General features: G+C 42.1%; 1 protein-coding gene across 2 annotated transcripts in view; it reads left to right on the top strand.

Annotated features, from left to right (window-relative positions):
- The first annotated feature begins 787 nt into the window (after positions 1-787).
- Positions 788-25,691, top strand: part of DOCK1 (dedicator of cytokinesis 1) — a 312,956-nt gene continuing 288,052 nt past the window's right edge. For both annotated transcript variants that reach the window (XM_075026608.1, XM_075026609.1), the window contains exons 1-2: positions 788-954; positions 24,017-24,100. In XM_075026608.1, coding sequence (XP_074882709.1) covers positions 909-954; positions 24,017-24,100 — 130 coding nt within the window. In that variant the 5' untranslated portion in view covers positions 788-908. The remainder of the gene's footprint in view (positions 955-24,016; positions 24,101-25,691) is intronic.

Raw genomic sequence — 25,691 nt, forward strand, 5'->3', positions numbered from 1 at the left:
TCTTCTTCTGCAATCATATATTCCACACCCTAATTAGCCAGGGGATGTTAAGTTTGGCCTAGGTTTTTGATTTGGGTTTAGAAATGGGAAGGTTTCTCATCTTTACGGCCATGGAAGGATTTACTCGGAGTGGCGCGCTCATCGACATGGCAATCAGCACCCAAATGCAGAGAGCCCGCTACTCTTATTAAACATTAGCAGAAACCCTGTTTTAGGGCCGCATCTCTGGGAAGGAAGCAGACAGAAACCCTCCAGGGCCAGGTGGCTGGAGGGACCAGAGCGGGAGCTAAAAAAAAACCAACCAAGAAGCCGGTGATTTCTCTCAGGAGCAAAACCGGGATCCTTCTGCTGGAGCCACCCGGCAACGCGGCACTGAAGAAAAGCCACGTTGGTTTAACACCGAGCTGGCCCTGCGCAGGGAAAAAAAAGAAAACTTCTCCCGCAGAGCAAGGCCAGGTGTAACCTGGAATTAATTACACAATTAGGGTGACTGCCGGTGAGGCACCACCCCCACCCCGCTCTCTCTTTTGTGTGGAAACCAGACGGGACCCGGCCGCCTTTTCTCGTCGGCGGCCCTAGCTGCGAGCGGCGGGACGAGGGGAGGGTCGTTGGGGCTCCGGTTCCCCCCCCCTCCCTCCCTCAGCACCCCGGGGACCGGCCGGCCCCCTGAGGCGGGCTGGCCGCCCCGCCATCGCCCGCCTTCCCCCGCCGGCGGGGGCGGCCCAGGCCGGCGCTAGGCCGCTGGCTCCGCCCGCACCACATGACTCCGCCGTCGGTAGAAACTTTTCCCGTCCCGCGATTGGAAAATGGCGGCGTAGGAACGGGGGCTCTCGCATCCCCGCCCGGTCCGGCCGCCGCCTTCTGCGGGCTTCCCTTCCCACTTCCCCCCCGCCCCCTTCTCCAGCGCCATGACCCGCTGGGTTCCCACCAAAAGGGAGGAAAAATACGGCGTAGGTGAGGACCCCCCTCCCGGCCCCCCTTTCTCTCTCTCTCTCTTCCCCAGCCTGTTGCGCTGCGGGGTGCCCGCCTCGTCCGCGGGGAACCCCCAGCCGCGGGCCTCCCTTCCCGGTCGCCGAGCTGCGGCGGGCCGGGGGCCGCGCTTCCCCGGGCGAGCAGCGCCCGCCGCTTCCGCGCCGCCTGAGGTAACCTCCTCGGCCGCCCCGCCTGAGGTAACCTCCTCGGCCGCCCCGCGGGGTCGGACGGCTGTCCGTCCCTCTGTCCGTCCCTCCCGAGCCCGGGCCGGGGGGGAGCCGCTCCCCGCGGGGACTCCGGCGGCCGCCGCCGCCGCCCGGCGGGGATTTGCTGAGGGGAAGTTTGGAAGTTGTCTGGAGACGCCGGGCGACCCGCGTTTGGGTCGTCCTCCTTAGAAAAAAGTTGCTTTTTTCTTCTTCTCCTCTGTGTTCTTTGCTTCCCCAGTACTACTCTGTGTGAATAGAAGAGGGCTTTGGGTTATTTATTTTTTTTTTTCTTTCACTGGCTTCTTTTTCCCCCCCCCTCCCTCCCTCTCTCCCTGATGGCTGCTGAGCAGGATCCGCTTGCGGTGCTGGATCCCTGGTGGGAGCTGCGTGGGGTCGGTGGGAAGCGCAGCCCTGCGCCGTGGTGATGCCCGCTGCCTCCTCACCTCCTGCCCCTCCTCGGGAGAGGGAGGATTTGGGGGCTGCCGAGGGAAAAGGCTCTTGGGTTTCGCGGGGAGGGTGATTTTCATACAGATGAGGGGTTTCCCCTGCGCGCTGCTGTGCGGGGATCCATTTCGTACTCTGCTTCTTCCGTCCCTCTCAAACAGAGGGGGATTGTTCTCTGCCGGTAGTTAAACCATCTCCGTTCTAATTAAACGGAACCAAACCCCCGTGGTTTGGGGCAATGTCGTGCCGAGAGGGCCCATCTTGATGTTGAGGATGTTGCGTTTTTGATCAAAAGCGGTCTTTAGGGGTTATGGAGAAGAAAACTTTATTGGCATGAGTGAGAGCATTTGTGTTGGGGAAGGAAATAATAAATCTGACTATTCAATTTGGAAATACTAAGTTCAGTGTCCACCACAGTTCTTGGACTCTATTGGTTGTGAAGAACAACTTAGTTTTCATTTGTAGCCACGGCTAAGCCTTGTATAAACAATGTGAGCAGGGAGAAGGGAGTTTCTGGGTCTAAGTAGAGCCCAAGTGAATTTTAGGAATTAATTTTAAATTCTCTGTGTACATCCCTAGAAAACAAGAGCATGACTTTTAAATTACTAGCAAATCCTATCTGTCCAGTTACACTGGGTGAGAGCTGTGAGTAATGTCAGCGCTGAGGATGCAGAACAAATATAAGAAAGCAGAAATGCTACAGATAGCAGTTGCTCATTAAGTTTTCCAAATACCTGCTTCGTGGTGTGGGATGGGTATGGTATTTCTGGAAGACAGTAATGACTAAACCATCACGTAGTATATACTAGTGTTAGAAATCAGTGATACTCGAAAGCAAGTTCCTCTTTTGCAGGAACTCATTCTGCTATTGCGGCGGAGGCGATTGCCCAGACCTGGCTTTCCAGGAGTCGATGTCTTGGAGGTGGTTTTGAGAGGGTGAGAGAATAAGAAGTGTGGAATAAAGCGAGTATTTTAAAATACACTTTAAGTATATTTGGATATCTAATGTGGGAAGTCGTATGTGCAATAAGAGAACTAGACTTAAATGTAATTTAAGAAAAAAAAAATTGTTTCACAGTTTCAAAAAGGACAAGATTGTGTGCTCAACTGGTGTTTTTTGTTTGTGTCCACTGCTCTGGAGAGGAGTTTGTCATGGTTTTATAATAGGTTTGTTTTTCTAGGATAGTTTGGTTTGGTGGTTTTTTTTTTTAGTTTTGTTTTTTGTTTTTTTCTCCTCTCTTTAGCTGAGAGGGATGAACCCCAGCAAAATTAGGGTATTTCTCTGTTGAACTGCAGGGGTGTGAGAGTTGAAAGTCAATGCAGTGTTGCAAGGAGATAAAATCGGATTTAGAGCTAATTGAATGTTGCTACTCACTGGCCTGTGCTATGCTGTTAGATGCCGTTTTGGGAGGGATAGCTGCTTTTTTGACGTTGCTGGGTTTCCTCCTGAGGACGATGAATATTCCATTTGGTTACATGTGTTCTACACGTGTTTGTGTTGTTAAAAAAAGGTGCTTCTGTACACTGTAAGACTTGTGATGTTTTATTTTTTGCTGCTTATGAAACTTTCAGGTTGTGAAGAATTGATGTAGCAGTTACATAGTCCCAAACAGAAATGGAGAAGGCACTGTTAAGCTGAACATGCTAACATATGAATATTTTTCTTCATAACTATTTGCCATGACCAGTCCTGGAGACTGACAGCAGATTGGTATTGTCTGACGGTGAAACAGAAACACCTGCTTGTGCCCAAATAGGATTGTTAATTGAACTGCCATCTTAGTGACAGGTATATGTAATATACTTAGTGTGTATGTTTCACGAAAGCAGAAATAACAAGGTATCTATTGTTATGGATTTTATTACTTATGTTGCAGTTGTGGGAGCTCAGAATTGTGTGTGTGTGTATATATGTATATGGTGTATATATAATATATGCAAGTGTATATGTAATATATATATATATATACACTTTTTTTTTCCTCCTCTTGACTAGTGTGTGCCTGTGCACAGCTAAGCTTTCTTAACACCTCAAGTCCTGAAGATTTGCTGGCTGTGATGCAGTAGGAATAAATTATTGTGACATACCTATACTGAAACTGTGGTAGTATACAGGTGTGTTAAGAAACATTCCTCCTGCTCAACCCACTCCACCTTGCACGGTGGGGTTCGAAGATGATGCTGGATGTCCCGCATATGTGTAAACTAAACTTACTGCCTTAAAATGAGGAGTGCTGCCGCATAGTGCAGAGGCATTATCTCAGCAGGCAGTTGTGAGTGTGACTCAGCTCCGCTTCCTGAGAGAATTTAGGGCTCAGCGTGTGGGGAGGTTGGATGAGGAATGGGTGTGGATATAATGGGATAATACAGTTATAACATGCGGGGAACCATCTGAAACAGGAAAACCATCAGCTTAATTGAAGTAGCTTTTCTCTTCTCCCAATGCTGCGTATCCTTCTCCTTCATCGCAGTGCCTAGCTCTGTATTTCATCTCTTGCCCCAAGCTGGTGGGGAGGCATGTTTTCGCATTGAGATGGCCATGTGGGTGTACGGCTTCCTCAGTAGGGACATTAGAGGCTTTCGGAGAGCCCCAGAGGCTGCTTATGTCTGCCACATAGCCTTGGTGTCCCAAGCGGCTGCTGAGCGTGGCTGCTCAGTCTCGCATTTCCTACTTTGTGTGATGCAAAAATTGTAATTTTGGTGTTCTTCCTTATGCCAGTGGAGAGGAGATGTAATGAGCTGCTTTAGGAAGTCTGTGAGCCTGAATAGTGCTTCTGAGATAACATAAAGTGGCTCTAGTACCTTCCAAATCCTCTTGACTTCTACTTTTATTTGACCCTTTTCCTTTGGGCTTAAAACTGCAGTAAGAGGTAAAACTGGTGCTAGTATGGTTACTACAAATCTCATATTTAAAAAGCCTTTGTGTTCAAAAGTGTGTGCAGTTATGGAGTAATTAGACCACCACTGTGATAGTTTAATCTGTTTGTTTTGTTGTTTTTTTTTTTCTTTTAATAAATGGGGAAATAGACAAATAGTACCATGTGTGTCTGTGTGTGGTTGGATGTAGAAGGAGAACTTCCGGGCCAGAGGGCTTAAGCTGTCTGAGATCCTGTTAATTTTCAGGATGCTGACTCTACTTTCCTCTGCTACTCCTAATGAGTCACTGGAAAACATGGATAGTTGTGCCCTTACTGTGATCGGTAAGCCAATGCAGGCTCTGCTGGGCAGGCAAGGTGCTCCTGGCTTTGGGCAGCCTCATAAATTCAAAGCCTTGGTGAAGAAAGGGCTGGATATCTGTATGGGGAGCTGCATTGAGTGTTACTACTTCACGACAGCATGTGATGCCTGGGTAGGTGCTTCCTCATGGCATGTATTGGGTCAAAGATAATGTATATGTCAAGGACAGTAGCATTTTAAAAATAGTCTGTACTTCTGTGGCTGTGTATGTACAATTGTTGCACTTCTATGGCACATGTAGGTGCGCTCAAACTTTCCCTTATGTGGACAGGGTGCTGCAAGTACTTGAGATGGTACCTGTGGTTCTCAGTCTTTAGCCGGTATCATGCAAGCTGCTCAGATGCAGTCCATATGGTGTAGGGTGTGTGTCTCCATGTGCATTAGTCTAAAAAACAGCAACAACAAGCAAACAAAAAAACCCAACCCACAAACTAAACCAATTTTACTGTGAGCCACACCGGTTGGGAGTTCCTGTGTTTTTGCTTGTTACTAGTGAGTTTTTGTTGGGTGTCATGACAGGGCAAATAATAACTAGCCTGATTTTAGATGCTTTGAAACAGGATGCACTTTGGCCACATTTCAAAGTTAGGGTATTTTAGTGCCTCTCTGAGATTGGGATAGCTTTTCAAAAGGTATATAGAAATATCTTCAAACCAGGTATGCAGAAATATATGTGTATATATATATCTAGTACTAGGAGTGGGCTATAACGAGTTGGTGGACTGAGTGGTGATACAAAGGTCATGATATGTAAGTTTTGCAACTGAGTTCTGCTCTTGTAAGGGGTGTTCGAAAGGGGGATAGGAATTTGGGAAGAGCAGTGCCATTGAAAGCACAGGAGCTCCTATGGCCAAGCACTACTACTTTGCTGCTTCTGCTCGAGGGAGAACTGCACTGGTTTAGGACAGATTTAAGGCTTTTGTGGAATCCTGGATTTACAGTCCATAGCTGCAGTGAGTGGTGGTGGCACGTGAAGACTCTTGTTTACTAAAAGAGTTCATGAACTTGTGCTTGCATATTCATGCCTTAAAGTAGGGAAGAGAACTTTTTTAGGAAATTGAAGAAGATGCATCTTAGTGATGCATTTTAGGAATGCATCTTAAGACTTTTAGTGATGCTGTGTTGTGAGTAAGGTTTGGAGACATGTCGCAGGACAGGACAGTTACCTTTGTGCTGTTACTGACAGCAGGACTGCACTCTGGTAAGTCCCAGACTGATGGAGTAAAAATGCCCATGCAGTATTTGCTGATGTATTTATCAGTGAATTACCATTTTGAGAAAGCACATGTAGATTCAGTCTCCTAGAGACAACATACCCTGCTGTACACCCAGATTAGAGTTTTATTTTGTGATATCTGACAATACCTTTTAATTTCCTGCTTGCTGAGGGGATGCATATCTGTAGTCCCTTGTCCCTGGCATCATGTGAAGCAGTGGTAAGGGACTGGTAGATGAAGTGTACCTCTTCCTAAATGAATGACCTTAATTTGACTGTAGGCATGTGCTTGAGTATGCTCAGTTTACTCAGCAGTCACTATTGCTCTCTGTCAATAAATGTTTGTTGCAAGCAACAGATTGGAGAGGGATAAAAATACCAGGTAAGTGGAACAAGTGTTGACTCCTGTTTGCTTTCGTCCAGGTCAGTGACAACATTACAAACCGCGATTGTTCCGAGAAATGATTCCTCTAGGGGTTTACCAGAAGTACTTTTTTTTTTTTTTTCTCTCATAGAGTGCATACTGACTTCCTATAGGCAGCTGGCTGCCTATGGGCATGATACACAGCATTTATTTAACTCTGCAGAGTAAGTTTTTAGTCAGTTTAGGGATTTTTCAGCTGTTAAATAACACTTGTTCCTAGAAAATAAAAGGGAAGGGGGAATTTTCACAAGACAAGGATTTACATTTTACATCGTATGTAAGTATGGAAGTGACAGTAGGACAAGGTCCTGATTTAAGTTTTTTGGTTTGGTATTAATTCAGGGGCAAAACCATTTCTGAATTTCCACCTGAATTTCAGGTAGTACCTAGGTGGGTTTTACAGTTTTCCTCTTTGTCTGTCATTGCCATAAATGCTTGATTTAGGTGCACTAATACGATGTTAATTTTAGACTGTTTGCCATACTTGGCACAGCTTTCTTTGTATTATAAACGCATTTTCCTTTCTGTGTAGGCAAAGCTTTCGGGGAAGGGGAAAGTAAACTGGATGCAACTTAAAAAGTCAAACCAATGTCTCCAGGAAGCCTTTCTGTCAGCTTGCAACTACAGGCATAAGTGTTGCAATAATTTTTCTTTGAAATATTTCTGTTTCTGGAGTCTGTCCAGTATTGGCTGTAGAGCATATGCAGGATACGCTTTGTCTAATCCTTTAGTAGTCCTTCAGGACTGAAATCAATACATCTTGTTAAATACCTGTAGATGTGTCCAACTTTAGATAAATAGCTGAAGGCTGACTTATATTAATGAATTGAAGCTCAAATGAGGAACTAGTGCTAATCCAGTTTTAAAGTATTTACTCTTTTAAAGATGTCAGTCTTACCTCTTCTACCTGCTGCAGTTGTGAAACTTTCACAAAACCTTCAGTGGTGGCTAGTCACCTTTTCTATGAAATACATGGGCTGTTCTTCTTCGTGGGTCGTCTTTGACAGGGAGATGGACCACTGAAAAGTTAGCTTTTTTTTTTTTTTTGTAAACTTAAAACCATTTTTAATTCTGTTTTCTGGCCTGTGGTAGATCCCAAGGCTGTTCTGACGATAGCCATTTTCTCAATAATGCTTTAATGAATTCCTTAATGAGTTACTGGAATACTTTCCTCCTTTAGCTTGAGGGCAAAATCAAAATCATGCCCTATCTAAACGAAAAGAATGTTCAAAAAGAGATAATTCTTGTAATTCTGAAACTTTATCTACATTCTCAGGCTGTAGTTGTGAAAACATTTATATATTGTATTATTTATCTTTCCATGTTTATGTAATTTGTGCATTAAATCTGATTTCTGATGTAAAGACTTGTAACACAAGAAGCAGCAGTTGCTGAATTTCAGTTTCATCAGCAAAACATGAAATATCTCTGGAAATATTTTTCCGCTCCATATAGCTTTGTAACTAAACTGAAATAATTACATTGAGAACTATTATGTGTAATCATGTATCCATATACATAACAAAACAAACAGATGGATGAATAACTGAAGTAACTATTGGCCATGATACTTGAATTTTTTTTTTTATAATTTTTTTTAGCACTGCTGCTTTATTTACGGTACTGTTTATATTATGTTAGTGCTAACCTTTTTATAACATGTTCTCAGAAGTTTGTGGTGGCTGATTTTACCAAAAGGTGTTGGAGTAGCAAAATGTCTTTCTGTTACCCAGTAGAAAATACTAGCAATTAAGTGATACAGGATTTGCTGTGTAATTTATGAACACAGATGGAAGTAAAAGTGTACATAATCAGTATATATGCTTGTAGGCACTTGGTTTCTGAAGGCCCTCTGTTCTGTACATCTCTACTGTTGTAGTAGCTGTGTCACTTTAGTGTTTCTACTACACAAATGAACCAATATCGAGGTTGAAAACCTGCTCAAGCAGCTCCCAAGCTGAGCTAGGTGCAGGGGTTTCGAGAGCACCCTGTAGTAAAGCAGGAGTCCCTGAGGAGTTCTATGTGTGGAGAGCATCATTGGTGGCAACGTGGAGAATTGTCTTCCTTATGGAGGAACCTTGTGGCTCGACGTGGTGAGTTCCTAACCGATGGCCAGCAGAGGTTCCTGGAAGCACAGCTCCTGTGCAGCTTTGAAAAAACGCACGTCTGACAGTGCAGGTGGGCGCTTGGGATTTGGGAGAGCAGACGAACCGAGAAGTGCCCGAGAGCCTCTTCAAGCATCCAGATGCCTTTTGGTGTTTGTGTTTGCTCTGCCTGCTGCCTTCTTCTCTGAACAAAGCACGGAAGTACTGACATCACTCAATTTGATGTTGAATGTAATAAAATAACGTGTTTAGGGAACGTAGCTGAATAGCCTGTGGGTCCCAGGAGGAAGTAACCGATGCCGAGTTAGTGACGCCGGACCGTACCCAAACCTAAGGTGCAAGGACCTTCAACTGTGCTGTGTTAGTAGAAGAGGGCTTTTTGAATTTCCATGCATGGAATAAAAACAATAAAATAAAACCCCAGAAGAAATAAGATGGCAAACCCTGGAACTGGTGGTGCCTGTGGTCCCTGCATAAGACTAAAGGGAGTTGTTGGAAGGGGGCTGGGATACAGGATCATGGAAAGCTCCACTGTTACCTGTGTCTCCAGGGGCATACCTGCCTGTCTGCCTCCCAGCTGATGCTTTAGCCTTTAATGTCCTCCTAATTGTGCCAGCTGGTCTGCAGGAAAAAATGCTGGCCCTAGGGAATGGTTCAGTGAATGTAGTTGGGTGCTTTTATTGAGGAGTTGCTTCTGCTTCAGCATAGTGTGTGTATAGTATTTGTAGCGAAGGCTGCGTAAGTGAAATGAAAGCAACTGGTAACGTAAAAAGTATTCCTGTAGTGGACCCTGAAACAGGAAATATCTCAGTGTTCAGCCAGATGGAAGTAGCTGATGATAATTTGACTTTCCAAGTCTTGATGCAGATTGGGAGCAATTTAAAAGGACGCTTGCTTTCAAAAAATCTGCTGTGCATATGACTTCAGTGAACAAATCATGACCCTGAAATGACTGCAGATTATCAAGGCGGTGATTTGGAATGTCCTATAAATACTGTCCTCTAAAGGAGGGGTTGCACTGCAGTTTTAATACCTAAGTAGAGATATGACTAAGTGTGTCACTTGGGTCAGGAGAGTTATAGATAAGGGTTTGTGGGAACCTTTCAAGTTGCTCTTGACTAAATATAAGGTTATTCTCCCCAAAATAAAAGCATATGAATAAAAACTAACATCAAGATGGCAAGAAGTGGAGTTTTTACTTCAATTATTGTTTTTTAAGTAATGGAAAGAGCTAAAAGAGTGTTTGTTTGTCAGCTTTTGTTTGACTTGCGTGGACCACCTGTTGGTCAGTGAATCTGAAGAAGGGACCAGCTGCAGGTGCGACCAACCCTATGCTTATTTCCTCCTTAACTGCTGTGGAGACTGTTGTAGTATGGTCAGCTGTGATTCTCTCCGTCCTTGCTTCTGCCTTGCAATACAGCCTGAGTTTGAAAAGCTTGTCCTCTTGGTTTCTTTATTTTTTCCTGCTGCTTTGGGGTTGCATGGGAGCATGTTAACATTTTCAGTGTTTGGTATCAGAACATCTATGGCTCATTCGTAGCTCAAATGTATAGAAAATAATGCTTATACTCAAGCCTATAGTATGCTGTCTCTAATATGAGGTGATGGTGATGTTGCCCAGTGCCTCATCCACCTCCTGCTGTTGTACTGACTCTTGCCTTTTATTTTTTCTTATCACGACTAGTAGGTGGTGTTTTTGTCTCCATCAATCTATAGCCTTCCCGTTGCTTCTTTGAGCAAGAATCTTAGGTGGAGTAGACTTGAGAGACTTTTTTTTTTTTCCCCTCCCATCTGAGGTTGGTGTGTCCTGTGTTGTTGTGGTTTTGGTTTGGGGTGGTTTTGTGTGGGTGTTTTTTTTTTTTTTTTCCTTCCTTCTGTGGATTGATCTCTGAAGCTTCTGGTGTAAAGGTTAAGTGGTGTAACTAAAACAGTGGTTCTACTGATAGTGTTTTCTGTAAGATGGTTTAAAAAAAGTGGTTTGTGGCTTTTTTTTTTTTAGTTTGGCTTTGGAGGTATTTGGGCTTCCATTTCAAATCAGCATTACTCTGTAGAAGGTATGCCTTTGGCAGTATCTAACTTTGCCTCCTTCCTTGACAGCCTGTCAGAGCAATGCCTCTAGCTGTTGACAATCTGTCTTCCACCTCTGTGTCACCTTGGTCAAGTCTGTTCTGCGCTTTTTTTGTGTCTCTTCTGATGCTGCTCGCTAACGGTTGGGCATAATGAAGACAACTTTTTTCTTGTGGACTTCCCAGGAGATGGACAGCAGTATGCAGAGGAACAACTCAGAATTCCTCTAAGACTGGGACTTGCTCACAAACACAGCAGCTGGCACTGACTCCTTTTTAAAATTAATTTAGTGACATATGACAAAGCACTGGGAGGGATTGAAGCAGTAGATAAAGATCCCTTTCCCATAGTTTTCAGTTATTGAGCTCTTCTGATGAGAAAACAGTTGTTCTTGCTCACAAGTTAAGTGGCTGGAGATGAGAACAGATATTTTTGTGGTGCAGCGGTATTTCTCAGGCAGTAGTTCCCAGAGTGCGTGAGTCAAACGGGACGAAACAGCAACCCCAAACTTTTGATGGAAGGCCAAATATTCTTTTGGTATTTATTATATTATGCTTTGTTTACTTTTATTGGTTTTGTTCTTGAGTGTTTCACTGTAACTAAGAGTCTGAAAGGATTAAAAAAAGCATAAGATATTTATCTGGCTAATACGGACATCTGCAGTTACATTAGATTGGATTGCTTTAACGCTAAGCATTACTGTCCTGGGCTGATCATCCAGGGCTGATAAGGTGCTGACAGATGAGGGAATTTTTTTTAGTGCTAATACAGAATACAGAATTGGCTAATACAGGCTTGCCTGCTGTAAGGTCTCTGTGTGTGTCTCAAATGCTGATTATGGGAACTGGACTTTGGACTCTGTTTGGTCTGATCTGGTCTCTCCTGCTGAATCATGCTACTGGGATGTTGATGCAGGTAGCACAAGTGCAAGTCTTAATGCGATTATAACAAAGCCTTTGTTAAACCAGCACCACCTTGCAATCGTGCCTGCAACATTGATGGGAAGTTACTCATTTAGTCAGCGTATGCTGCCTGCATAATGGGAAGAGCATCCCATTAGCAAGGTTTTATTTGGGGGGACCCCCCCCCCCCTTCAAGAAGCAAGTAAGTCTTCGAGGAGTGCCTAAACTATCTCACTTCAAGCTCTGTGGTGTGGGAATTCTTATTCCTAAAAAATAAAGCAGTGGACTGGATATAGCCAGATAAGCATATTTTAATAAAGACTTGAGAGAATTACTTGGTTATGGTACTGTTTACATTTTTAGAAGTTTTGTGTGGGTTCAGCTTGTGTTTGATTTTTCTAGTTGAATGCATTCTTGAAATGATTTCGTTACAGATTTTTATCAATAACTTTTGCTGCAAAAGAGGCCTCTTATTTACTGAACTGTCATAACTGAGTGATGTAACTGGTTCAGGTTTGTGCTTTAAATACAGAAAGTACAGTTTGGTCTTAATGGAACAGTTGCCGGTTTCTGCAGTTAGAGTGCACAAAGGTGAATGTGTTCTTGGCTGAACACTGGAAGATGTTTTAACGCTATTAGGGCTTGAATATCTAAAATATTGTGTAAGCTTTTACAGTCCAGGCGCGATACCATCTATAATGCAGCATGCTGATCTGGGAGCTGTTCTTACACCAAGATATAAACTCAAAGATTAGGAGTTCATGTATTATGTTTGTATAATAGTGTCTTCCATAACATTTACATAAGGAGTGTAGAAAATTCAAAATAGTTTTGCAGAGGGTAAATAGAATAATTGAATACCAGCTCAATTGTCGATAAGATGGGTAGGATAGTGATAGCATTGAGAAATGACTGAATAAACTTAGTAAACAGTGAAATATTGGTGAACATTAGTGAAGCCTTGGGCTCTACCATTGTGTTTCCTTTCTTATTGCATCTGCACATCACAGGTGTTTCTGTTGTTACCTTTGCATGCAGCAACACAGTCTTGCTCTTGGGATGCTAATGGACCAAGAAACATTTTTTAAAGTTTACACTGCTTTTTTTCAGACCACTGAAGGCTTGTAATTGAGAGGAGTAAGTTGGATTCCTACAGGAAAATGACACAAATACTGTCCCCTGCTCCACCCTTCCCAACACCCCTCTGTCCTCAGTGTGCAGGCTTTGGAATGGGATGAGAATGTACTAAAAATGACCTGTTTTTCTGGACATGGGGACTTGAACTGAGTGTACAGTGCTCTAGCTATCATTAGTTTGGGTTTTTTTAATGGTTTTGTTTTGAGGTAGAGGCTCTGAAAGTGCTGAAGTGAGTTGTATAATTAAGAAATAACCACTGGTTATTAGACTAATGGAGTGTTTTTACAGCGGGGAAAACAAATGTTTTAAGGTGAAAGCGGTTGTGGAGGACAGATACGCTGTCCAGTTTAGCACAAACTTGTGCTACTGGTTGGAGCTTGCCAAATACAAAGATTTGAGCAGATTTAGTATCTTCTGTGTTGTTTTGGAAATCATTAGAGGGAAATGGTTCTCCTTAAGCCATTGTTTCCAATGGGGCAGTGCTAGGAACAGCACTGGTCTGCTCCTGTAGCCAGGAGCTGGCTCTTGCCTCCTCTGTTGGCTGGTGCTACCCTGGGCTGCCAGCGTGCATGTGCTGTGTGCTAATGCTTTACTCTTTTCAGTGAATAGCTGGAACGATGCTGGGAAGATAACATGCGAAAAAGAAAGAATAGTTAAGATGCTTTTTTCTTATAGCACAGGTTAGCAAGTTGCTGCTGGGTTAGTGGCACCTTGAACACCCTACTAGCGTCAATATACATGACTGTCAGTGGTGTTTTTAAAATAACACTCTCTTCAGGTGATTATGCTTAGGAAGTAAGGTGTTACCTTGAGCTATTCTGAATTAACAAGGGTGATTTTGAGGCTCTGAGGAGTAAAGGTGGTAGTTACAGGGGTTGCCTTTGATGCATTTCAGTAGGCTGAGGGGTGCGCTAGCAATGGGGAACCAAATTGGTCAGTAGGACAGGACTCAGCGGCTGCTGGCAGAAAGTTCTCATCTGGGAATTTCCCACATTCGTATGTGGTGGATTATTGGGCTAGATCAACTTTAATTAGACTAGAAAGGGCTTTAGAACGATCAAATTAACTCGTGATGAAGTTAAGTGGTGTGACTACAGATTTAGGTTTCTATTGCACAAAAAGATCGGGAGTTCAATGACTGTAAGCAGAGCTTTTGGGTGTTCCTCTACTCTGGTTTTCCCCACTTCCGAGAAGTTTTTATATTTGATTTATGGAGAGAGTAAAATATGATGCTGGGTCTTTAAAGACTAGTAATACCATATCGGTTACATTTGCTTCTCCTTATTTCTTCCAAAATGAACATAAAAATTAGTATGGGTTCAAAGGATTCCCTTTAGGTGGGAAACAAGGAGTTTGTACGGATACGAGCTCCCTCTGACAGCACTGTAAAGAAACTCCATTGCTAGTGAAGGGAGCTGATGACGAGAGACCGACTCGGCAGCCTGGAGCGAGCTGGACAGTGACTCTTTGTTAAGGCTAGCTGCCGAGCCAACGCTGTCACTCTTCTGAAAGCGGCACGAGGCATGTGATTTCTTACTGGTTTGGAGAAAAACAATTTTTCCCTGTTTTTGCAAAATGCCGCTCTTATCTTTTAATGTATTCAGTGCAGTTTGACTCGCTTCCATGGTTACGTTTTTCCATTAATTCTGGTATAAGATACAACTTCAGGAAAAAATATAATGTATTTCCAATTTCTGCAATAGCCTAGCTGTTGTGGAAAAGAGAAAGTGTTGGTGGATCAAACTGCGGCTCTTGGGTAATTCTTCTCTCTGACTGTTACTTCTAAGAAAGCAAAACAAGGTCCTTGGGGATTATTTGACTCTGGAACTGTGCTCTTTTTCTGTAGTTCTTGCTGTTGGAGACAGCTTGAAGGACTAAGAGACAAAGTGATGGCAAGTAAAAATAAATTGAGTAAGGTTTGATGTGTAAAAAAAGCGTAAAACTCCTTCTCCTCTGTTCCCCACTCCATAAGCTTTCCTAAGAAAGCAGTGGAGGAATTTTGATTTTGTTTTCCCTTGTAGAAATGCTGAGCAGGAAGAACAGTAGGAAATGTAAACTTTTTCCCATCACCCCATTTTCCCCTTGCTTTAGGCTTTTTGCTCTGCGTTCTCAGCTCTATATTGCAGTGAATAGTGTCTTGCAGCGGCCATTTTTTTGCTAACTATTTCCACAGCAGTATGATAGCAGTTTTATTGTGTTGAACTTGATTTTTATAGTCACTGAAATGACTATTAAAATATAACTGTGACATTAAGCTCACTGCTATAGAAATGCTTAGTAAAAGACACCCTCTTTGCAAAATTATGTTCGGTGCTATAGAGACCTGCAATGGCAAGGGAAGAGCTTGAAGAAGCAGGGGACTGATGCATTAGGCATCTTCAGTTGGAGCTAACATGAGTGCAGCATGGATCTTTTTAGTTAAAATCCTCATGCAGATATAACTGGTCTCCGTTCTTGCTGGCTTTTGTGTAGCAGCAGTGAAAAGCTGAAAAACCTTTTTTTCACAAAGGTTGTGCTTCATCCCGTGAAGGATGAAGGTCCTGAGGAACTGGCTCATCCCCGTCTGTCATCCACGACCAGCCTTCTTCCCAACCTGTATAAGAAGTGCTGCTCCCAGTCACTTGGGAAGCTATATGCCCTACTTCAGCATCAAATTGGAAATGTGTGATTGAGCATTGGTGCCTGTGCAGACTTGACCATAATTTGTGCTGGTTTAGCCTGGAGCAGTGGATTGGGAAGGGCTTAAGGGTTTGCCTGCATTATGCACGTGACTCTATAATATAGTCCCTTTCATAAGCTGGTTTTAAGATTGAGCTTGTTGCATTTGGGGATGTTTTCACCTGCTTCTGTGTTTGGCAGGACAGCTTTGAACTGCACTGCTGTGTTTGGGACCTTCTCCTAAGGCTGTAGTTGGTGTCGGCTGATGTTGATGCTTCGCCCTCCCGTGCTTGGTCACACACTGCTGCCTTCGCTGCTCTGCTGCTGCTGGTTTTCCCCGATTGCTCAGAGTTATTTACAGAGTCGTTGCAGAAAAAAGCACTGAGGTTTTTGAGCAAGCTGAACTCCTCGGAACTGTTGGTGGAGGGACGAGGTGGGCGGCAGCGCTGGTGGGAGGGAAGGGGCAGGGACGTGCTGCTGGAGGCACATCAGCCAGGAGTGGGTGTGAGCTGCAGCGCTGCCAGCTTTGGTCACTTATCTCTTGGGGAACCTCTGTCTAATGATACGGCCTGACGCTGACTCACGACCATTTCATACACACTTGATCCTCTGCCAGCATTGACCGTAAGCTGAGCTAGTTCCTCCTCCCCTGCAGTGTTTAACTCTTTTTTTTTTTTTTTTTTTTCCCCTTCCTTCCCTTCCTGCCCAGCAGATACCTTGATGCGTTTTATGCATAGCAATATTGAAGGTAGAGGCTGGTTTGAATTTCAGTTAATTAAAAGCACAGAAGTCCTTTCTTCACATACATGATGGTAAGCGTAGTGCGTGCTCAAACACTGTCTTTGTCTTCTTTGAGAACGTTGCTTGTAGGCCCACCATAGCAAGAGCCGAGTTATCGCTTCTTAGTGTCCCCCAGTGAAAGTAGGAAATTCAAGGGAGCATCAAAACTCACTTACTTTGTGATTCTGCATTACCAGAAGACAGATGCCAAGACATCTGCCTCTAGATAATGTTTTCTGTTTGTCTAAATCAGCATCTTGCTTTTTCTACAAAAGCCGGTGTTAAGAGCTCGGGGTGGTGTGATTCCTTCTTGCATACAATGTGTTTCAGTTAATGGACTTTTTAATATTAAAAATCGATTTGGATGTTCTCGATTGTGCTTCTTGTTAGCTATGCATTATGGCACATTATTAATGCTGTTATAGTCAATGGTATCTTTTTTTTTTTAACACTGGTTTCAGCTTTATACCCTCAGTACTTAGTGGTGAAGTACTCTGAATACAGATTAAGTAGCAAGAGGGAGGAGGGAGAAAGCTGTTAAAAGAGTGAGTTGGCATCTTACTTCATCAGCTCCCTAAAAAGAAAGTATCTGGCTTAAAAGGAGGGAGGAGGAAAAGCAAGAACCTGGAGTTGGTTCTTGGAAATCTTGCATAGGTCTAGAACTCTTTATTTGTTTTTTAATTAGTGCAGAAAGGACAAGTATGCATCTTGTTCTGTCCTACTTGAGCTCTGCCTGCATGATTCAGCAACAGGGTGGTTACACTTCTGCAAGGCAACATGACTGAAGTTTGGGGATTGCTCTGGATTTTTGAAGTTTCCTCAGCTTATTAATTCATGTTGGGTAGCGATAAGACACCAGATGTGTTGCAAAACATATTGCTCCCCTGTGTTGCCATCTGTTACAAAACCTGACGTGTCTAGTTATGTTTATAGAGGCCTGGGTGGCCCTTCGCTCTTTCTAAGCTGTGCTGAACGAACAGTCGGTGCCGCACCTGTGCTTAGCTTCTCCTCTAAATGCAGAATTTATTCCTGTGTACATTTACTAGTTCCCTCTTGAGCGTTTTGTCCTCGCTGTGGAAGAGGGAAGGCAGGCTGTCATCTCAGGGATTTCAGTTTGAGGCGTGCCAGAGTCCAGGTTCAGGATTCTCTCACCCTTGCCAGATGTCCTGTGTAGCTCCTGGAGGAGAGGCAGCGCTCCTGGGCTTGTGTGGGAATCGTTTCCAGATCAACCAAGGTGTGTTTCAGGAATTTGCTGCTCATGTGGAGGAGGGGGGGAAAGGAATGGTCTCCCCTTCATAAGGGAAGACAAGAATAAATCCTTACTATCCACTTAAACTTGCTGGATTTAGTCTGATCCTGCTGGAGAGATATCTGTGATAAAAGCCATGTTCATGGATTTAATGAATAAGATACAGTGCGTTACTGGGGAGGAGGAACCACGAGCTGTATTTTCTTCGTTAGCCTGGTGGTAACTGTTCAAGTCTAAGAGTTTCTTCAGGCTACTCTTCTTTTAGGAAATTCATCTTTTGTGAATGTTTGGATGACAGAATAACAAGAATATTGAGAAAGAACTGTGAACCAAGCTTGATGAGACCAGGAATGACAAAACACAAGGTGACTTCAGTAAGGCAGGAGGACCTACCCTTGGTTAATACACGCATGAAATAATAGTCTTTAACAAACCTTAGGTGCAACTCCTGACTTACACACTTCTTTTTAATTCTTCCTTCTCCATTAGCCTCAGCTGTAAAAATTGGAAACTTGTCTGGGTGAGTAACAGAGGACTAAGGAGTCTCCCTAATACTGAAAGCAACCACTTTCAGAGGAAACAGGGGGAAAACCTTCATGTTTCTTTTATTTTTAATACTAGAGAATTTGCAAGAGACTTTGCTTTTACCTCTGCAGTTTCAGTCTGCTTTTATGGAAAAAGCATAAGTATGATTTTGGGATTTTTTTTAAAAGACAGTGCAGAATAAAGCTGATAATGTGTTAAATGTAGTTTACTTTCTCTTAGGAGTGTGGAACGATTAATACAGCCTTTAATGCAAAGTAATTCCAAGGAATATTACTCTAACATTTTTATGGAATCCTAAGATATCTCAGCTTTCATGCAGTCAAGAGAAAAGCTTTTTCACTATATATTGATGTTACCTTTGTTTGCCCCCCCGTCACCTCTCTCTACTCTAATTCTTCTACTGTTGCACTCCTCATTTTTCTAATGCGCGCAGATTAATGAGTGCAGTTCAGTAGAGGTGTTTGTTTTGCGTTCTTTAGCAGTAAATGGGTTTTTAGTGCAATTGCTGTAATGCCCTATTCATTGTTCCTTTCTTTATCAACTCCTAGAGTTGAAAAAATTGCTCTTTCTATGCCCACACTAATCCTTTGCTTTTGGCACTTCAGTACTTTTGTGTAGATGTGCTTTGTGGTTGCAGTGGGAGGAGGAGTGGAGCAGGGAGAGCCTTTACCCAGAGAGTTGCTTGGCTGAAAGCACAGCCGATGAAGAAGAATATCTTTGGTGGTGCTGAAACCTTCTGTCCTGCAGCGTGGGAATGAAACGTGGCTTCAGGATGGTTTTGTCACTATGACTTCATGTTTTCTCTTTTGCCATCCTAGTTTTGCTTGTTACATCTCGGAGCTGAAACCCAAAGTTCACCGATACGTTTGCTGGATGCTCTTCAGCCTTCATGTCAGCTACACCACCGCAACTAACTAATAGACATACTAAATCTGTATGCTGCTGGCCTTGTTCAACAGAGATCTCAAGAGCCACAGCTGTTCTTTATGCATCAGCAGCACGTCCCCTAAAATTACTAGGTGCTTCCCCTGTCACAAACAGTTTTGGTTTACCTCAGTTTTTATAAGCAGGTTAGATATAAGACAGCACCTGAAACAGTCTGTTTGGAAGCTGGTGCAATTGTACCCATAACGTGGTTGTCAAGGAAATATGGTCTATAGGTGTGATTTTGCAAATATAATAGGCTTCCCGCAGCTCTAGATTAAATCAGTCATAGTTAACGATGCTTAGAACTGGAAAATAAAGCTCTTTATTTCTTTGTCCACAACTTTGAGAAAATGTTATGGTCATTCCCTTCTGCAGGCTAGCCTTATAACTAGAAAACATTGGTCAGATGCAGCTATCTGGGAGGGGCATATCTTGTGCCAGAGACATAAGAGAGCAACTGCTCCCTTTATCTTCTCAAGGGTCTTCTCAACCTAACTCCTGTATTCCTTCTGAGGAAAGGCAGCATGTCTGCAGCTCAGGAAGCAGCATCTTTCCTGAGCTCTGTTGACTTTGGTATCTCTTCTGCAATGTCTCTTAAGTTACCTCTACCACAGATGTATCCCTTAAGGAGAAAACACATTTTAAATAGCATTCTTCTAAATTATAAGGAATGAGAGTATTTGGTTGCAATAGAGAAGCTTAGCTGTGCCTCTTCAGTTGAAATTTATTAGGAAAAAAAATCAAATTAATCTGTGCATGGATGAAGAGCATCGGGATGCTGTATTAGTGTTAACCATGAGGTTGACTTGCACTGGCTAGGTCTTAGTCATAAATCTTTTGGTACTTGAGTAACTGTGCTCCTTATCTTGCTTATGCATTGTAGCAAAGGTTTTTCTAACTTAAGAGGCTGCAAAACTCCTTTGCCAAAACAGTGAGCCTTGATTCTCGGTTCAAGCATGATGGGGAGGCCTGATGTTAGCTGGTGTAAATATTCCTAATGCTTCATTTAGCTTAGAGCTCTCCAAGCTGAAAATCTGTCACGCTGAGAACTGGATTTTCAAAATTAAGCAAAATTATTTCAGTTAAAAAAAAAAATTTGGAAGTTAAACTTCAGGCTTTTAAATATTTTAAATGGTGACTCAGAATACAGTTGATCAGACAAAATATAAGCAGATCAGTTTCATGCTTTATTCCTCCGAATTTTGTCTTTTCCTTTAATTAAAGCCTTGTTGTTTGCTCCAATCAAACATTTTATCTGTCATAACATCTTTTGATGTCACTCTACATAAAGTGCCCTGAGAGAGAGTTATCTGCCAGCTTACATAGGAGTATGCAGTGTAGTTCAAGCCTTGTTTTGTAATCACAGGGGTGGAATGCACTTTATAGTTATTTTGGTTGTTTGCTTCATGATCTGTCAATGCTGCTGCAAGCCAGAAATGTAATTTTTTTCTTAGATGTATTTTTCACACATATTTTTAAAGATAAATCTTCCCTCCGTGGCCATTGCTCCTCACTCGGTTCAGGTCAGTGGTAATTACTGCCCACGACAGCTCCCACTTGATGGCTGTTTGTCATCTTCTTTTGAAGGAATTGGTCATTACAGTGAAGCTCTTGTTACGTGACCCTCCTTGTTATGACAGACACCAGTTAGCACTCTTGGATATAAATTTTCATGTCTTTTATTCATAGCTGCCTTTGATCCTTAGTGTTATTCCATTTAAATGTTTGAGAAATGCTTAGCTGAAGTGTGAATTGAGTACAGGACTGTTTTTAATCTGTCATAATGTGAATTTTTACTGACTGGGATGTCTGGTACGAGGCAGCGAGATTGCTTGTTGGGGTCCTGATGGTGGAAGACTCAAGTTGGATTCATTTTTGAACGTGTTGAGTGCCCATGGGTCCTCTCGACTCTAGTGACAGCTGTGAGCATTGAAGAGATCTAAGTAAATACCCAGAGGGTGGAATTCAGTGTTGAACTCGAACCACACAAGTTTAGAGGAGTTAGGATTGACTGAGTAACTTTGTCTTTCCTGGTATATGCAAAAGCTGAACCAAAAACGTTTCTGATGAGTGTTATCAAGCGGACTGTCCCATGTGCCATGTATTCACCATTGTTAACATCCCTCTGCTCGGAGCAGTTTGCAATGTTAAGTTTTGTTAATGTGTTTTTCACAGAACGCTCTTCTTCTGCAGAATAGCAATTATGGCTTTGAAATATTCTGCGCCAGATACCTAGGAGGGAGGGTTTATCGCTCTTTAATAATGAAAAAGTTAACAAAAACATTAAAACAGGAATAGCTAGCTTGGCTTGTTTTGATGTCAATAAAATTATATTACTTTCTAAAGCCTTCATTTAAATACTGTTGATATTAGTCTCTGTAATGCACTTGACTTTTATTCTTTTTACCCTGAAGTGTCCTCTCTTTTGTTTATAATCTTACACTGTATACTATGTTTTCTCTTCCAAATTGCTTTTTCGTATTTTTTTTCATTTTTGCACTCAGATATATTTATTTACTACTTAACTCTAAAGTCTGTAGTCTGTCAAGCAAGAGGAATACTGCAGAGAAAAGGATCAAGGCAACCCATCGTGTATTTGTTGTTGTTAGCATTGCAAGTTGGAATTAGATAAATTCTGGGGAGAATAAATAGTAACTCCTGGAGGTTGAAAATGAAGTCTTGGCCATGGTTGGAGGTAGTGCTGGGCACCGTGCCCTGTCCTCGTGGTGGGATTAGACCTTCTCACATGCCCGCTTGGATTTTTACTGCTTGTGCACTTGGGGCTAAACTGATTATCAGATTTGAGGTCAAGAAAGTATTTTTCTCCAGTTACCACTTCTTACGGATGTAATTTCTGTTGTTGATCTGTGTAATATGGGCACTAGCCTGCTTCTTAGGAGCATTTGGGAATAGGAGAAAATTGGGCAGGTAAGTGAGGGTGCTTCCTGGGTCCGATGTCTCATTGCCTTCATAACTGCGGCTTTTGGCCTTTTGCTGTAGGTGTTAAGTTTGAGGGATTTTTTGGAAGTGCTCTGTGACCTGTAGTGAGCATGGCATGTGTCATTCATGTCCGGTGAACTCCTTTGGTCTGAACATCTGTGAAGATTTCCTGTGAGAAGAGGAGTTACATGTAACTTACCCAGGTCTTTCTGTTCCAGTAATAGTATCCAAGAGTCCCACTGGAGCACTTCTGACCAGTGCTGCACACCGACCCAGTCCCTTGAAAATAATGTAGAAAGAAAAGCAGGTGGTTATCTGCGGGGTGGTAGAAAGATTTGAGGCAACTATCACATTCCAAAAATGCTTTCACTCCCCAAAGAGTTATGAAAAATAGTAAGAAATTCTGATTCTCGGATATTTTGAAAAAGCTGTCCTTTGATGCTGCATTCTGGAAGCTGTCACTGTGAAGAGGAGGTCTATGCTCAAAGCAGCACAGCCCTGTAGGTACTGGAAATGTGAAGACGAAAAGTACATAGCGCCTCACGGTGAAGGAGGAAAACTACTTTTGCCATTTCATTAGTTGTTAAGAATAGTGTATAAAATGCCTTTAAACTTGGTAACTTTGTAGGAGGGATTAACTGCAGCTGCAGAACTGTGCAGAAACTTCTGTGGGTCCACCTTGACTATAGTTCATGAACTTCAGTCCTGAGACATACTGGAGTTGCTGCCTTTGGTCACGAGGACCCTACTTGGTATTGGAAGATTTTTTTTCTTACAGAGAGTTTGCTCCATATGAAATGTAATAAATCTAGCTTTAGGAGTCATAACTGTTTCATTTTTCATATTATTAATATTTTTTCCAACTAAACCTAGTTTGTAGTGTTATTTGTGAGATATGTTTCTGGGTGTTGCTAATCTCACTGCTCACAGTTTCCAGATTTTCTTTTGGTAAGGGTAGGGTGGAGTGGTCCTTGAATTACTTTTTTTTTTTTTTTTTTTGTTGTAGTTTATTATCTTCTGAAGATGGCAGTTCTCAAAAATTCTGCTTCCTTACCAGCCAGTTCTTTAAAAACCAACCTGTTTATTGGTTGTGATGTCATTTCACTGGTGAGTGGGGTAACGCGTCTTTTCCATTTGAATTATCTTTAGTAGTATATACCTGGCTACTGTTTTTTTTCAAAGCAAACCAATTTTTCATCTCTCCAAAGTTACTCCCTGGCCAGGAGTGAAGTCTGGCCGAGCGCGGGCAGCCTGTGGGTCAGTGGCCATGAGGCAGGAGCTGCTTCCAGCGCTTGGTTCCAGTATTCATTTTTTGCAGTTGACTTCATCCCTTTCTGCCATGCTTCAGTTCAGGTCTGCAGTATTGACACCCGCTATGTGTAACGTGAGGGTCCTTCATAGATCTCTTGAACGTTGTGCCTCTTGCTGCTTCTACTGGATGGTAGGACTCTTTTTCTGAATTCAGCACTGGAAATGGAAATGGTTTTTGCTTTATTGTCACTCCTCACCCTGCTTGTGACTGGAGCCATTCAGAAATATTCGTGAAAACAAATGCATTTGGTGAATTTGCAGGTTGTGGTGGTGCAAGTTGTGTTGGGGCTTGCTAAAGAGTAAAATATACCTTGATAATAATACTATAAAATGGCGGATACGACTGGTCTCTCCCATGAATACAGTGGGTTGATGCAGTTACTGCTGGCACTCCGGAATTCTGAAATCATGTTGTTTTTAAATATAATATGGATGCAGTAAATTCATGAAGTGACTGAGAAATCATTCTTTAATATTAGTGGTGGTAATTTGGGCTTTCTAAAGACACTTTGTAGGTTTTCTGTGTGTTAAGCTGACAGTGGGAGACAGTGCAGTTCATTACAGAACTGCATAAAATTGACACAAAGTGCTGGAAGACAGGCAAGTACAACAAAAAAATTAATTGTATTGTTATGAAGAAGCAAAGCATTATAAACGGAGTGAGGGACTATCTTTAGAAAATGGAGTTTTGGCTTTTTGAGTTTTTTTACAAGGGGAAATATTAATGGATTAAAGGACTTGGCCAAATTCTTACAGATTTTATTTTTTTACAAAATGCTTTACAAAAAGCTTGAGAATGGCAACAATGAGTAATGAAAACAATTATGTGGAGAAACAAAAATCCTGGAAGTTATGTTGTCTTGCATGTGCTAATAGCAGTGTTTCTTCTGTCCAGCTCTCTACAACTATGACGCGAGGGGACCAGATGAACTTTCCTTACAAATAGGCGACACTGTGCACATATTAGAAACATATGAAGGTAAGCTGGCAAAAGTTGCATTTAAAAACATAGTTTTTACAATTGCATTACTTTTCTCTTTGTGACGTTACCTTCTTGTGTTATCAGGTGATGAGTTACTTTCTTGCTAAAGGACAAAAGACATTATTTCTAATGAACACTGAATTAACCAATGCTAGATGTGAATGAGGATGCATGTGGTTGATAACCTGGTGAATAACCATTTCCTTTTCTATGGAAGATGGATGTTCGCAAAGCTTTATTAGTATGGATTAATTGTAGCATCTACCCTATGTTAGAGAAATGATAGATGCTTTTTGGATACCCTTGGGTACTGCAAAAGAGCCTGCTGCTAAAAGAAGTTTAATCTGAATTTGAAAGTCACCTGGGTCCTAAATTATTTAGGTTTCTCTTATAAGATGGATACATGTGTTACAGTGCCGTGGACTGATTTCAGGCTTTTCAGATGCTTTGCTTGTTTTGATATGAACCTTTAGAAACATTGCATGTACCAAAATCTTTCTTCTTGATCCATGTAAAAGGGAATTTGAATGCTGAGTTCAATAATCAGTAGAATGTGGAAGTTGTTGTAACACTTTCCAGCTCTTGCTTGATCCAGTGGTGAGCCAGACAAAACACAGCTCCTTAATTATATCCTTGACTTGAAATTTTATGGCATGCTGCAGTTTGGAAAGGTATAAGTAACATACAACTAAACTGTGTTTGTTTAAAATATTGTAACACTTTTTGTCATGTGGAATGTGACTTACTTTAATACATTGATTTGTTTGTTTCTCTGGATATTGATCTTTTGGTACATCTGTGTGATAAATTTGTTTTAGATATTGGCTTAATAGGATTTTTTTATTGTTATATTTACTGAAACAATGCTATTTCAACAAAAGTAATAAGCTCTAGTCATCACTGTGCAAATGCATTTTCTCCTTGTTCCTACGCTGGCGTTTTCTTACAGAGTTCAGCTTGCCACTGCAATGCCAAGTTTGACTCTAAGCAAAGTAATCTTTCCATTATCTGATGTTATGTGCTTTAATGAAAATCTAATAAAGCAAAAATTTTAAATGCAAATTGAATGGTTTAATATTGGGCAGCTTTGTACTTTTATATATAAATAGATTTATTTAATGAATGTGGGAGAAGCTCTGAATCCTGAATAGCGTATGTGAAACCATATTAAATGATGACTGCTGCCAACTAAGTGGGACAGTGGAAATGACTCACTTTTCCCCTAGACTTGAGTAATAGAAAGACCTTCGCACTCTCATGGTTGTTAGGCTTCAAGCACATGGGATGAGTTCATGTTAAAAGAAATGCAAATAAGTTAATGTTCTTCCAAACATCTTATACAATGATTACTCATTACGTACCTGCTGTGATGGGAAATTAGTTGCCATAATTCTTATCTCTCTTGTTCACAGAGCTGCCATTATTAGGTAATTTGAGCTTTTTGATCTCCAAGTTCCTCTATACAAAGTTTGTGTAGATTGTGCCCCAGGAGGTTTCGTACCATATGCACGAACATCCAGGTGTGCGCCTGGGAACTTCCCTGTCATCCCCTGTCTGTGTCAGGGTTGTGGGGCCAATCTGAAGAAAA

This window comes from Buteo buteo, chromosome 4 (genome assembly GCF_964188355.1).
Source record: "Buteo buteo chromosome 4, bButBut1.hap1.1, whole genome shotgun sequence".
Lineage (NCBI taxonomy): Eukaryota > Metazoa > Chordata > Aves > Accipitriformes > Accipitridae > Buteo > Buteo buteo.